At 59.1% G+C, this 14,047-nt stretch overlaps 1 protein-coding gene across 2 annotated transcripts; it reads left to right on the top strand.

The window, feature by feature from the left end:
• The first annotated feature begins 1,255 nt into the window (after positions 1 to 1,255).
• On the top strand, positions 1,256 to 13,778 carry CACNB3 (calcium voltage-gated channel auxiliary subunit beta 3). 2 transcript variants are annotated; one of them, XM_043561769.1, is made up of 13 exons: positions 1,256 to 1,437; positions 8,526 to 8,648; positions 8,865 to 8,987; positions 9,435 to 9,550; positions 9,778 to 9,842; positions 10,063 to 10,082; positions 10,281 to 10,361; positions 10,564 to 10,622; positions 10,793 to 10,902; positions 11,205 to 11,356; positions 11,559 to 11,654; positions 11,786 to 11,935; positions 12,395 to 13,778. In XM_043561769.1, exons 1-13 carry the CDS (start codon positions 1,396 to 1,398, stop codon positions 12,707 to 12,709), a joined length of 1,452 nt encoding a protein of 483 aa, XP_043417704.1. In that variant the 5' UTR covers positions 1,256 to 1,395; the 3' UTR covers positions 12,710 to 13,778. The 2 variants fall into 2 exon arrangements, with proteins under 2 accessions (XP_043417704.1, XP_043417703.1); XM_043561768.1 differs by lacking the exon at positions 1,256 to 1,437 and adding an exon at positions 4,373 to 4,853.
• The last annotated feature ends 269 nt before the right edge of the window (positions 13,779 to 14,047 follow it).

Raw genomic sequence — 14,047 nt, forward strand, 5'->3', positions numbered from 1 at the left:
GAGAAGAGTCCAGCCTGGGGGTGTTGGGGGTGTGGAGGGACCAATGAGAGACCGATCCGCTTAGAAGGGTGCAAGAAGAGAGCTGGCTGGGGCTACACCCCTGCTCCCCCCCTACCCCGCCAGAACTTGGGCTTGTCCTGTTTGACGTGCCCGCCGAAGGGGGTGGAGGGGGTACTGACCCGAGCAGCAGTCCCGCGACTCTGTACTCCCAGCTGCCCAGGCCTGGCCGGATAGCTGCTGGGCTCAGCGGGGGCGCCCCTGGAGACCAACATGGAGGTAGGAGCTGGGTAGGGCCCCAGAGAAGCCAAGTGTCTCAAAGGAATCCTACGGGGTGAAGATAGAGTGCAGCCTGGAGTCCCATACTGGGGGGTGGGGGGCGGAGGTGGGACCGCAGTTCTTGGAAAGAGGAGAAGGAGAGGGGTTCGTCCTAGGCTTGGGGGGGGGGTCTGGCTCTGAGCTGCGCCCCCTCCGCTCGGACCTGGACAGCGCCTCCTGCTGGGAGGGCCGGACGGCAGCCGGTCGACAGACAGGACCCCCCGGCGGGTGCCGCCACCTGGAGGGCGTGTGCGGCCACCCCGCGAGCGAGCCTAGGGGGCGCTGCAGCCGGGCGGGGAGGAGCCGCCTCGCCTAGCCCTGCGCCTTCGCGGGCTGAGTTCCGCGACGCCGGAACCCAGGAGAGAGGAGAGACCTTAGAGACTCCGGGGCGCGCTGGAGACCCAGGGTTTGGGCCGGGGACGGGTGGCTGGACGTGGCTTTCCCGGACCCCGGGGTAGGGGGGCGCCTTGCCGCGGGGGCTAGCGAGTCGCACACGAGCATTTCTCCCTTGGATCCTGTCCCCTGCTGAGGTCGGGGTGGACGCCGCCGCCGGGAGCGCCGGCGCCTGGTTTCCTACGGCGCACGGAGCAGGGGCCGGGAGGGACTAGAACCTTCCGCCTAGACCTCCGGGGTCTGGGCAGCCCCTTCTGCCTACGGCGGTGGGGGCTCCAGAGTCCCTACCTTTTCTGGGGGGCCGGGTTGAGGAGGAAGGAGGAGGCGGAGAAGGGAGGCGAGAAGTGGGGATGGAAGGACAGTGGGAGGCACCCAGATAAACAGAGAACAGGGACCGTAGAGAGGAGGAAGAAGAGACGGAAATGGAGAGAGCAGGACTGAAAGGTGACTGGAGAGGGAGAGTGACAGAGGCGGCGAGAAAGGAAGGGAGAGGGAGGGAGAGGGAGGGAAGGAGGAGGAAAGGGGGAGGGAACCCGGAGAGAGGGACACGAGCCGGCAGCGAGCCCGGCGGGCGTGGGGCGAGGCCAGGCGTGCAGGCGGGAGCCAGTGTGCAGAGCAGCGCCCGGGTCCTGCTCCCGCCTCGGAGCCCCTGGCCCGGGGGAGGGGGAAAGACCGCTAGCCCGGTCTATGTCTTTTTCTGACTCCAGTGCAACCTTCCTGCTGAATGAGGTAAACGCGGGCCCCCTCCCCAGTGGGTGGGAGGAGAACCCCACTCCAAGCTAGGAGGAGGGCCCTCATTTGGGGGAGACTGCAGTGATGGGGAGGGAGGAAGATCGAGGAGGTGAGGCTGAGGGTGGAAGAGGCGGGCAAGAAAGGAGGGAGCAGTCAGAGCTGGCAGCTTCTAAGCACTGGGATTGGGACGGGAGGGGAAGACTGCCTGGGGAGCCAAAAAAGGAGCTAGATGAAAGGACGGAGATAAGAGGGATTCACCAAGCTCCCCTGGTGCCCCTTTCCAGGCTCCCTGAGGGCGGCCTAGCAGCTAGAATGCTGGGGGTTTGGGCTTGGTCCATGTTAAAGACTGCTGAGGAGAAGGACTTCCCAGAGGTACTGGCTCCTGCCTCAGTTTCCCCATTCAATGCAGAGGGATTAGCATCTGCCAGCTTCCTGGTGCACTTACAGGAGAAGCTGGAATGTATTCCGGAGGCTCCCAAGTACTCCCACTCCCAAACTTGGTTATTCAGGCTTCTCCCCGGTGTCCTGCTTCCATACCTTGGGTGCCAGGCAGCTACCAGCCTAACAGCTCTCCCCTACAAGGGAGGAGAGCAGAAATCCTCTTCTCCAATCCTCGAAACCGTTTTTTGTTTGTTTGTTTTGGTTTGGGTTGGGTTGGGGGTTTTTTGCCCTCAGCTCTCCTCTTATGCTCACCCCTGGAAAAGACAAGAGGTTAGGGGCCACGTAGATACTGACAGGCACATGTCTTATTTCAGGACAGGAAGTTGGCATGAGAACTGGAGCAGGCAGGTGTGGGTGAGATAAGAGATGCAAGGGGGCATTGAGTAACAACTCAGAGATAAGGGGAAGAGTGCGGCTCTGAAGCTCCTGTAAGACCCAAGGGATGGGCCCAGGTATGAAAGCTTGAAATCGTCTCCCTGGGGGCGGGGGGTGGTTGGCACGGCAACTCATGCTTCAGAAGCAGACTTGGACACCATTGTCCCAGATGGGGATGAAAACAACAAGGTGTGTGAGGAAGGAGTGACGCTGATGGCAGGTCTGCTGTGTAACTACAATCCCCAGGACCCCCTGGTGGCGGAGAGAGTCACAAAAGGAGAGATCAGGAGAGTAGATCCAGGGATGGGAAGAGAAGCAGATGCCCCAGCAGCTGTCGTCATTGGAATTATCACCCAGGAGAGAGCGCCTTGAGAGTCTTATTCTTTCACACCTCATGGCTCCTTTCTGCCCTTCTGGAAAAAAACAGAAGGAACTGAAGAGGCAGAGAATAAAAGAGGAGGAGACAAGGAGTTCTGAGGAACTAGAAAGAGGGGGCACAGAAGTGAAAAGACAGTGTCTGGGAACTGGCACTACCAGAGAATCCAACGTATAACCAATCCCCAAACGGTGCTGGACTCAGGAGAGAACTGTGAAAGCCGACGGCCTCCCCCAGCAGTGCCTGGCCAGCTTGTAGGGCTCCAACAAAGTTGTCTGCCAAATCCAGCGCAGGAAGATGCTAAGCAGGGCTGGGCTGCACCACTCACAGGGGCAGACAGACTAAAGGCAGGCTAAAGATAGTCTTAAGACGAGGCCCCTTCTCTCCTTCTTTCTTGTCAATGGAACATGAAAAATTGACATAAATGGGGAAGCCAGTTGGGTTAGGTGGACTTCCTCTCTCCCATGCGCAATGCTTCTCCCATAGATCTCGTCAAACTGGGTCAGCTTTGGTTTTCTGACTCCCCTGTAGCTCAGGAAGGTAAAGCAACGAACAGATTTCCTGATTCACCCTCCTGGGTGTGAGAAACAGGGACTGGAGAAGGAATGAGCCCAGAAAGGCTCCAAGTGTAACCCTCTTTCTAAATCTCACATCCCCCTCGTGGTGGAGTTAGGGCAGGTAGACAATCAAAATTCAAAGGAATAATGTTGCTCAGGAGATGGAAGAAAGGAGGGAGCTCCAATGGGTGGATCTTTGGGGAAGTTTATCCAAGATAAGGGCTGCTGCTCTGTCTCTAACCTCACATCTCAGTTCTCCTTGGAAGGAAACTGGTACAAGCGTGGTACTGTGGCTCCAACCAGGATCCCGGCCACCCCACCCCCATCCTTTCTCTAAGGAGGCAATCTGGCCTTACACTAGTGACTCGGTAGTCTTGCCCTTAACCCTCCCAACCCCAGTGTGGCCGGTATCCCACCTTCTGTTCCAGCCCCGCCAATCCCCGTACCTCCACCCTCCGGTTTCTCTCCCCCTCCCTTTAGGCTCACCTAAAACAGCCCCTCCCTCCCCCAGTTCCCACGGATGCCTTGGCAATGCATGGCACAGTCCTTGGCAAGGAGGCGAGCAAGGGAACCCCCCCCCCCCCAGTCCTGGCCAGACTAGGATGGAATCTAATCGCGCAACAGGTGTGGGGCGGTCGGACCCAAAACCCCAGTTGCATGGGTTGGGCGACGTGGCCCTTTGCTCCAGGGTCCCAGCACGGGGGGCCGGGGAGGGGGGGAGGAGCCCGAGCACCTGCTGGGGTAGGGGCTACTTTCACGCATTGGCTTGGGCTCGCCAAACCTATTCCTCCCCAGTACCACTGCGGAGGTTTCTTTCGGAGTCTCTGGGCCGCCAGGGCCTAGACACGCGGCCCTCTCACCTGGGGCCCCTCCCCCTTCTGCCGCTCGTCCCCAGCCCCCGCCCCGCCTCTCCGATCTCCCCCAGTATCTCCAATTTCCTGTCTCCCCCTTTCCTCTCTCTCTGCCTCGATCCCTCCTTTCTCTGTCTCCGGCCTCTAAGCCACCTGCGCCCTCGGCTTTCACGGCTTGGGTCCCATCTCCGCGCCCCCTCCCCTCCCCCGCTCCAGCCCTTTGTTTCCCGGCGGAGTATTTCCTGGGTTGCTGAGCGTCTCTGTCTCCGCATCTCTCCTCGCCCCGCCTCCTCCCAGCCTAGATCCGCCCCGCCCGCAGTCTCTCCTCCCCTTCCTCCCCGCGGCCCCTCTGCCCCATAGGTGCTTGGGGACCCACCTTCTCCCCGGCTGCGGCCGGCCACCCTCTCCAGGCCCGGTCTCGGGCTCCCCGGGTGGCCGGCGCCCCCCGCCGCCGCCCCCGCCTGCTCCCGGGGAGGGGGTCAGGTGGGCGGGCACTATTGTTGTAGGAGCCGGCGCCAGATTCCTCAGCCGCGCTCGGGGTGGGACCGGCAGGGTTTGGGGGGGTGGGGTGGGGGGAGCGGTGATTTGAGCTCCGAGCAGCTGGTCTTCGCGGCTCGCTCTCTCCTTCGCGCTCTCTCGCTCTCCGCCGCCGCCCGCAGGGCTGCGGGGCTCGGTGGCATCTCTCGGGCGCGGCCCGCTGTCCTCGCCCCTGCCTCCGGGCTGCTCCCGCCCCCGGCGCCGCGCGCTCCCCCCAGCCCGGACTCCCCCATGTATGACGACTCCTACGTGCCCGGGTTTGAGGACTCGGAGGCGGTGAGTGCCCACGGTGAGGGTGGGGGTGGGGAAGTTGGGGTGACTCCTCTTCTCCCTTGGACCCTTCCCCCGTTCATTACTTTGAAAAACGCCTCAGTGGAGGGGCAGGGCCAGTAGGGGGGGCGCTCCTGAAAAGTGGGGAGATGAATTTCCATGCCCAAAGCTCCCCAGGACTCCAGTCCTAGACCAAGGGGTATCGGGTGTGCGCATGGCGGGGGGTAGTGTGGGGGAAAGGCTCGAGCAGGTGGCCCCGAAGCCCAGGACTAAAGGGTAGAGGGAGGAAGGGCTGGAGACTGAGGGCATAGAGGCTGTAGAGAGGGCACACGCAGTGTCTGGAGTTCCCAAAGGAGGATTGACTGGGTCTGAACACAACAGCTACTGGAGAAGCTGAGGCTTTGGGGGAGGAGGACAATTCAGACCTATGCTTCAAGTAAAGGACAAATTTAGAGAGCCTGGGATAACAGAGAATCAGGTACCAGCCTCAAAAGGATCATAAACTTGAGGACCTCCATTATTCCCTTCTGCTGCCCATCCCTGAGCATTGCCTTATTTCCTCACCCTGCCTGCAGCACAGCTTCTCTCCCAGGCTGGAAACTAGGCACCTGGCACATGGGTGGGCCAGCTGACTGAGCCCCATCCATTCCACGCCTCCTGCTGGGGCGTCCTCAGAGCAGTGGGCTTCCTGAGCTCCTGCTCAGCATGGAGGGCCTAGAGGTGAGGCCAGAGGGGCTGAGGGCCTGGGGATGGAGAGGAAGCTCTTTGCTCAGAGAACCAGGCAACTGATAAATATTTAATTCTCCTCTTTGCTTTTATCTCCTGACCCACTGAGACAAATCAGCTCATTAGGCAGTGATTCCCGGAGCTCAGAGAGCAGGGAGAGTGCCTGGAAAGATGGGGCAAGGATGGGCAGCAGCTTCTCTGTCCCTTCTCCGAAACATGCTGCATGAAGGTCTCCTTAGGAGAGGACCACTAGATGGCTTGGAAGGGGTCCCCGATAGGTGTGGAGGGCAGACCACTCTGGTCAAAGGGGGAGTATTTGGGTTTTCTCCCATCTCTTGCTGCCAGGCCCACGATACATGAGTTCTAGGGCTCAGGATAGGCAGCTCTCAGTCCTTTTCTGGGACTGGGCTCCTGCTGGGCCCAATTCCCCATTGGGCCTCTGGGGCTAATTACATTGCAGCTAGAGCAGATGATTTTCAAGGCTCTGGTGGACACCTCTTTCTGACAGTTGAAGGGACAGCTGGCATGGCCCAGGGTGCCAAGGTGAGCTTGAGAATGAACCTCTCGGAGGGGCTGGAGGGCCCTAGAAGGTTCTTCCCGTCCCTGGCAAGAAGGCAAGGGCTGTTGCAAGGTGAAGACTGACATGTGGATGTGTTGGGGGCAGCCTGCTACCCCCTTGCTGGCTCCCCACCCCTCTCTGGTTCCTGGATCACCCTCCCCCCGCTTCCCTTTCTCTTGCCTGGCTCCTTGCTCTCCCTGAGGCCCCCTCTGAAGCAGTAGGAGGGAGATCAGGCTCTAAATAAATCCACCGGCTCATCTCCCTCCTCTTCTTCCCCCGTGCCAGGCAAGAGTGGAGCTGCAGCCTGCCCACACACTCACCAGGCAAGGGGGGCACCACCAGGGCACTGTGCCAACTCCTGGCAGCTCCAAAGTACTGGGCCTCTGGCTGTTTTGGCATAACAGGGGGTGGGGGAGGCAAGACCCCAGAGCACCCTTGGCAGGGCAGCCCTGGCCTCCCAAGTGATACCAGGGCACGAAGGATGCACCCATCCTTGGGTCCTGCTCTGAGGACTTGAGAATAATGGAGAGGGGGTTCCATCGTGAGCACAACTCCTTAAACATTTAGGGGAAGATCCTATGATTCCCATTCTGAGGTGAGAGGCCAGGTGACCCAGATGTTCCAGGCGGGGACATTAAGATTACTAAATTAGGCCAAGAGCCTGTGGAGCAAAGGTCAGAATCCTCTTCCTGCACAGGCCTGGACATCTAGAAGGCATCTGATACCTACTCATCAAAGTGAGTTGTCATCCCGCCTTGCCTCTTCCCTCCTTTCCCATTGGTCCCTGCTCGCATTAGACAGCTGTCTCCTGTGCCTAAGACCCCTGAAAGGAGGTCCCCCCCCCCACTCTGTTGACAGCACAAAGGTTCTTCCCGAGGCTCAGCCGCTCTTTCTCCTGCTGCCAAGCCAGCCTTATTTTGTTCTCAAGAGAGATGGGGAACAGCAGGCAGACTCTACTCCTCTATAAAATGAAAGACTTTTTCCCTTTGTGCTCTCTTCATGCCTTCCATCTACCACAGACATTGTGTTTCCTTAGGCTCAAGGCTCCGGGCTGATATCAAGCTGACCAGCCCTCTTGCCGATGCTGGGGCTGGGGCCGAGGGGCAGGGTGGTACGTGAGTTTGTCTTCCCCACTGAGACTCTGGCTTCTGCTGCCTTCTGTAAGTGCTCATGCACAGTGAGCTTGAAGGAATGTTCCTCAGCCTGAGAACATTCTAAAACCTACACACACACACACACACACACACACACACACACACGCACACACACACTCCCACATGGACCCCTTAGCCAGACTCCTACCTTATCTGTGCCACCTGCACTTCAGAACTGATGGAAATGACGCTTCAAGCGTCTGATCATAAAGAGTGGAGACTGAGACAGAAAACAAAAGATTCCCTTTCCCCTAGTCTGACAGGGAAACCCAGACATCCTGACTTCTATCCTCCTGTCCTAAGGTCCAGCTTCCCTTCCTCATTTGTGCGTCTCCCTCTTGGTGAGCTCTACAACCCTCCAAACGTACCCCCTTCCTATTCGCAGGACTCAGAGACTCTCCCGGCTCAGGTTACTAGAGACCCTGTCCCTACATCCCCAGGGTCCTCCGCTGGGTTGCCTGGCACTGACAGCGCCTTCCTTCAGGGCTGATATCCCCTTGGGGAAGGGCTGGGGAGATACAGGCCAGATGGTGTGGCTGAGCCTCACTGGGGCCCAGGGAGACAGCTTTGTGTTGCCTTCTCAGTCTGTCTTGTTTGCTGCCCACACCTGGCCAGTTGCCCCAGCAGGTGTAAGGGGAAAGAAAGTGGGGGTGGGGAGAGAGGAAGTGACTTCCAGGAGTTGGCAGCACCGTGTCTTCCTCTTCACCCTGGAAGGGTAGGCACCTGGGGAGAGGAGATCGAAGGGGGTAGATGGCTCTGTCCTGACACCCAGGAGAGAGTGCCACGCCAACCAGTGTCTCTTGACTGTTCCCAGCTGACTGTACTGCTGCCACGCATTTTAAAGGGATAAGGCCCAGGATGCTTTGCAGGCTGATGTGAACAAGAGGGCTGGGTCTCCTAGATCCAGAATCATCTCCAATATATCATCTGCAGTACGTCTCCCTTCACTCTGCCCCAGAGGCCAGGGTAGAGGAGAGGAAAGGGAGGAAGGAGGAAAGTGAAGGCTCTGTTCAGAGCCGCAGTATTAATGGGCTTGTGGGGAGGGGCCCCAATCTTAGCACGTATGGATTGGGCTGGCTTTCCTGCAGCCCCAGAGGCACTGGGGCCCTTCTCAGGGAGATGAGAGGGACCACCGGGGTCCAGCACGGACATGGCCAGGCTGGGGTCAGTGGAGCCTCTGCTGTAGGGTTTAGAGGATGCCTGTAGTGCCCAGCGGTCACAACCTCTCCCCCATGCCAGGGTTCAGCCGACTCCTATACCAGCCGCCCATCTCTGGACTCAGACGTCTCCCTGGAGGAGGACCGGGAGAGTGCCCGGCGGGAAGTGGAGAGCCAGGCTCAGCAGCAGCTTGAAAGGGCCAAGGTATCAACTTGGGCTGGCAGGCTAGGCTGGGCTGGGTGGAAACTTGGGCTGGGTCCTAAGTCCCCAGGGGTCAGTGGGCAGGATGCTCATGAGTGTGAAAGAGTGTGTGTGTCATGGGCGTCCCGTTGGGGCCTCCGCCCTCTACTGATGGGGCATTGAAACTAGAAGGGGTGCTGTGAGGCTCCCCTCATTTGCACTGATGGCCAAATTCCCTAGCACAAACCTGTGGCATTTGCTGTGAGGACCAATGTCAGCTACTGTGGCGTACTGGACGAGGAGTGCCCAGTCCAGGGCTCTGGAGTCAACTTTGAGGCCAAAGATTTTCTGCATATTAAAGAGGTGACCAACCCCAACCCCCAAAGAGGAGCCACCTAATCCCCCTGCTCGTGCCCTAGCTCCCCTGCCTCTTACTTCAGTCTTAGTCTATAAACAGGTCCCCAGACTCCTCAGCTCTTACCCAGAACACATACCCATACGCCCCTCATATCTACAACCCAGTCCCCAGGGCCTCCATCCTTCTGAGACCTGGCTTGGGCCTCAGTCTCCATACGTGTAAAGTGAGCAGTTAGATGAGTTGCCTCTTAGGTTACCTGTGACATCGGTGATGCCTTGCACTGAAATCTTGGGTGGCTCAAACCTGGCTGCCCTTCCCTCTGGCACCTTCTCCTGCCCTCCTCCTTTTGTGCTGCCTTCCTCAGACCGCTCTCTGAATGCCTCCTTGGCTCCTTCACATTGAAGAGCCAGGACTGAGGCCCGGGCGCCTCCTCTCACCGCCCCTTCCCCCAGAAGTACAGCAATGACTGGTGGATCGGGAGGCTAGTGAAAGAGGGTGGGGACATTGCCTTCATCCCCAGCCCCCAGCGCCTGGAGAGCATCCGGCTCAAGCAGGAGCAGAAGGCCAGGTGAGAGCAGGGTTTGTGACTCAATAAACGTACCCCCAGACACATGTACTTTACCCGCAGCACGCATTAACACCGCACAAATATGAAAGCCAACACGCATAAATACACCTGTCACACACGTGCGCCTCCCTCGCTAGTTAAGATGTAAGGAAATGTATACGACAGTGAAATAATGTGTAGAAAATGCATCCACACAGAAGCTTATTGACCTCCCTTTCTGCTCTCAGGAGATCTGGGAACCCCTCCAGCCTGAGTGACATTGGCAACCGACGCTCCCCTCCGCCATCTCTAGGTAGCCTCCCCCCAACCCACCCATCTTGGGTAGGTGGGTAACTAAGACACAGGGAGAAAGGGAGCTTGTTCCCAGGTGAGCTGTGTGGGAGGGGGTTGGTGGAGGGACCAAAAGAGCTCGGAGAAACCCAGTGTCTCCCTTGGGGAAGGGAATAAATACCGTGCCCCCAGGGCTTTTCCCCCTTCACCAACTTTAATCTTTTATTTCCTTTTCCAAAAAGCCAAGCAGAAGCAAAAGCAGGTGAGTCAAGGAAGGGACCTGGGCTGGGGGGGCTCATGGCTTATGGCTGTGGGGACAGGTTTCTGGGCAGTCCTTATTGGAAGGGCAAGAGAACAGAGAGGGGAGGGAGCCCAGAACTTCTGGATCTGCCCTGCACCAGTCAGGCATAGGGCAGGCGACAGGGCCATGGCTTTGCCTGACCTTGGGTCCATTCTGCAGGCAGAACACGTTCCCCCATATGATGTGGTGCCCTCCATGCGGCCTGTGGTGTTGGTGGGACCCTCTCTGAAAGGTTATGAGGTGAGAGAAGGCCCCTGACCCCAAAGGGTTGCCTCTACCCAGCCTGCCGTGGGAAGACCACAGGGACAGTGGGAGGGGTGTTCTACCCCCACCAGGTCTGTGTGTGGAGGGGGCGGGCTCCAGGGCCATGCCCAGGGAAGCTGCCCCTGCGCAAGAGGGCCCCAGTCAATCCCATGCCTTTCCCCTCACCCCTGCCACCCAGGTCACGGACATGATGCAGAAGGCTCTGTTCGACTTCCTCAAACATAGATTTGATGGCAGGTAAGTTGTTCTGGCCTCAGGTGGCATGAGAACCAGGGAGAAGATCATTATCTCCTTCCAGGTGCCTGTAGCAAGGTCTTTTCTAAAGAGAAACTCAGTGGGACCTGGGTAAGGAGAAGCCTAAGGCTTGGAATTTAGAGGTGGGCTGTGATTCTCCACCACCACCCCAGGATCTCCATCACCCGCGTCACAGCTGACCTCTCACTGGCAAAGCGATCTGTGCTCAACAATCCTGGCAAGAGGACCATCATTGAGCGTTCCTCCGCCCGCTCCAGCATTGGTGAGAAGTCCCGGTCTCCTGCTTCTCCACCCACTCAAGCCTTAGTGAGACCCTTTCTCCTACCTCTCCCTTCCCCGGCACCTGCAGTCTTGCCCAGCTTCTCTGCCCGCCCCAGGACTGGCAAGAACCGCCCCAGTCTCCCCGGTTCTCCGTTTCACTGCTTGCCTGCACCTTGATGAATATACCCTCTCCCTCCGATTCCTTCCCGTCCACCACCGCGGAGCGCTCCCACGGCCCCACAGGACTAAGAAGTAGGTGGAGCCCCGCGGTGAGCGTCATGGCCCACTTGCCCCCTCCCGCAGCGGAAGTACAGAGTGAGATCGAGCGCATATTCGAGCTGGCAAAATCGCTGCAGCTGGTAGTGCTGGATGCCGACACCATCAACCACCCGGCACAGCTGGCCAAGACCTCCTTGGCCCCCATCATCGTTTTTGTCAAAGTATCCTCACCAAAGGTACCTCACCGGCGATGGAGGAGGCCCACGGGGCTGCCCTCCCAGAACGCGGTACACCTCTGCCTGATCCCTGCCCGAGGGCTCCTGAGTTCCCTTTTCCTGCTGCCCCCTTCTGAATCATCCTCACCTGCTGCTGATGCTGTGGCACAAGTGGGGGACATGCCGGGTTCTCTCTAGGCCCAGCCCTGCCCTTCCTCCTCAGGTCCTCCAGCGTCTCATCCGCTCCCGGGGGAAGTCACAGATGAAGCACCTGACTGTACAGATGATGGCATATGACAAGCTGGTTCAGTGCCCACCAGTGAGTGCCTGGGTCAGCTACTCCTGTGCCCACTCTAGCTTTTCCAGGGCAGGGGAGTGAGGGAGACGGGTGTGGGGGGGGTGCTGCTACCAAGAGGCAGCCAACGTTCCCCCTCTCCCTCTCTTCCCCAGGAGTCATTTGATGTGATTCTGGATGAGAACCAGCTGGAGGATGCGTGTGAGCACCTGGCCGAATACCTAGAGGTTTACTGGAGGGCCACCCACCACCCGGCCCCCGGCCCTGGACTTTTGGGCCCTCCCAGTGCCATCCCCGGACTTCAGGTACCCGTTTGCAGTGGGCACAGGTGCTCAGGCTGAACCCGCCAAAGTACTGCCTGCTCCTGGCCCAGGCGATTGTCCTTGGCCTCCAGCTTGAAGGCCAAAGGATCGGAGAACTCAGCTGTGCTATACAGAGCCAGGGCAGATGGGGGAAGGAACTTCCTGATGAGAGAGGGAATAAATCAGTGAGGTGGGTAATCAGAGGTTACTTTTCTGGGTTCAAAAGAAACACTCTCTTTACCTTAGTCTGTCTTGACAGCAGAGCCTGAATTTTGCAGGAGTCAAAAGCTCCCGTTTTCCATGTCTCACGTGGAAGATGCCTCTCCCTCCCTCCTTGCAACTGTTTCTTGTATCCAGGAACTGAGAGTCGAGGGGGCAGAACGGCCCCCACCCAGTTAGAGGTGGGAGGGAGGCCAAGGCGAGGTCTGCCCTGCCTACTTAGAGCTGTCCTGTTGCCCCCAGAACCAGCAGCTGCTGGGGGAGCGCGGCGAGGAGCACTCGCCGCTGGAGCGGGACAGCTTGATGCCCTCAGATGAGGCCAGCGAGAGCTCCCGCCAAGCCTGGACAGGGTCTTCGCAGCGTAGCTCCCGCCACCTGGAGGAGGACTATGCGGACGCCTACCAGGACCTGTACCAGCCTCACCGCCAACACACCTCGGGGCTGCCTAGTGCTAACGGGCACGACCCCCAAGACCGGCTCCTAGCCCAGGACTCGGAGCACAACCACAATGACCGGAACTGGCAGCGCAACCGGCCCTGGCCCAAGGACAGCTACTGACAGCCTCCTGCCGCCCTACCCTGGCAGGCACAGGCACAGCTGGCTGGGGTGCCCACTCCAGGCAGGTTGGAGTTAGACTGGCGTTAGGCTGGCACTAGGCTCAGCCCCCACAACCCCCTGCCCGGCCCCAGCTCCAGGGCTGCCTGTGGTCCCAAGGTTCTGGGAGAAGCAGGGAGCCAGCCCCCTTACCTCCTGGGCACAGTGACCCCCGTAGGCTCCCATTCCAGGTACTAGCTGCGTGTGCTGCACCCCCGGCACCTTCCTCTCCTGCACAAGAAGCTGCCCCACCGGCAGTGCCCTCAGGCCAGGATCCCCTTAGCAGGGGCCTTCCCACCAGACTCAGGGAAGGGATGCCCCCTCAGAGTGACAAGAGGGTGGGTGTGGGCAGCATGGCATGAGGAAGAAACGAGGCCCCTGACCAGGCCCAGGTCCCGACAGTCAAGGCACTCAGGGGTTGTGCTTGGGGTCCGAGGTCCTCCACTCGCCTCACTGCCACACATTAGAAGTGAGACAATCAGAGCCCGACAGGGTGGCACTCCCGTCCATCAGCTGGAGTGGGGCATCCAGACACAAGGCTGGAGCAGCAGGCAGGCTAGGTCGGGGCCAGAGGCCTCACAGCCGAAGCTCCTGCAGGGAAGGGTTCTCCTCGCCTGTCGGGAAAGCTTCTCAACATGTGACGGGACCAGAGACCAGGAACACGGTCACCCCGAATGGCAGACAGGAGCCAACCTGGACTGGGGGGTTGGGAAGGGAGAGTGTGTATAGCAGAGGACGTATGGAACAGCTACAGGGGCCTCCTCGCCCCGCTCATTTTTTGCTCTTGCCTCCTGTCATTTCTGTTCTTGGCCCTCATGCCTCCTGGGGAACGTGGCCCCGACTTTATTTGCTGATTCATAGCTGCTGCTTGTTAAGTTAGGGTTAGGTGGGGAGAGATAGGACACAGTGGACAGCCCCCAGCGGCCCTGTCTACCCGACTACCCTTGCCTTATGGCTCTAACGTGTGACCTACAGAGCATGTTCCACAAGACCCCCACCTCACTGTCATCTCTAATAAACACCATGCACAGTCCTTCAGACTCCTGTTCTGTGTCTGCCGGCTCAGGTGGCCAGGTTCCTCACGGCGCAGGCCAAGTCTAGAAGAGAGAAGTATCCCGGCCTCCTTTCTCTCACAAAGGACCCGCTGAGTGGGAAGGGCACGAGGACAGAGCTGCGGGAAGGACTGCACTCCCGGGCAGCCCCCTCATGCCCAGGTACCAGGAGGAAAACATTCAGCAGCACAGAAGGGACCTATTCTGGGAGGTGAGGAAGAAAAGGCTTAGTCACAGCCTTACACCATCC

The sequence above is a fragment of the Prionailurus bengalensis genome, chromosome B4, assembly GCF_016509475.1.
Source record: "Prionailurus bengalensis isolate Pbe53 chromosome B4, Fcat_Pben_1.1_paternal_pri, whole genome shotgun sequence".
Taxonomy (NCBI): domain Eukaryota; kingdom Metazoa; phylum Chordata; class Mammalia; order Carnivora; family Felidae; genus Prionailurus; species Prionailurus bengalensis.

Excerpts from the sequence above, each read along its gene's own strand:
- CACNB3 (XM_043561768.1), top strand. The coding sequence starts at position 4,809 with ATGTATGACGACTCCTACGTGCCCGGGTTTGAGGACTCGGAGGCG. Across the intron at positions 10,903-11,204 it reads CTCCGCCCGCTCCAGCATTG|CGGAAGTACAGAGTGAGATC; the intron begins GTGAGAAGTCCC and ends CCCCTCCCGCAG. Across the intron at positions 11,936-12,394 it reads GTGCCATCCCCGGACTTCAG|AACCAGCAGCTGCTGGGGGA; the intron begins GTACCCGTTTGC and ends TGTTGCCCCCAG.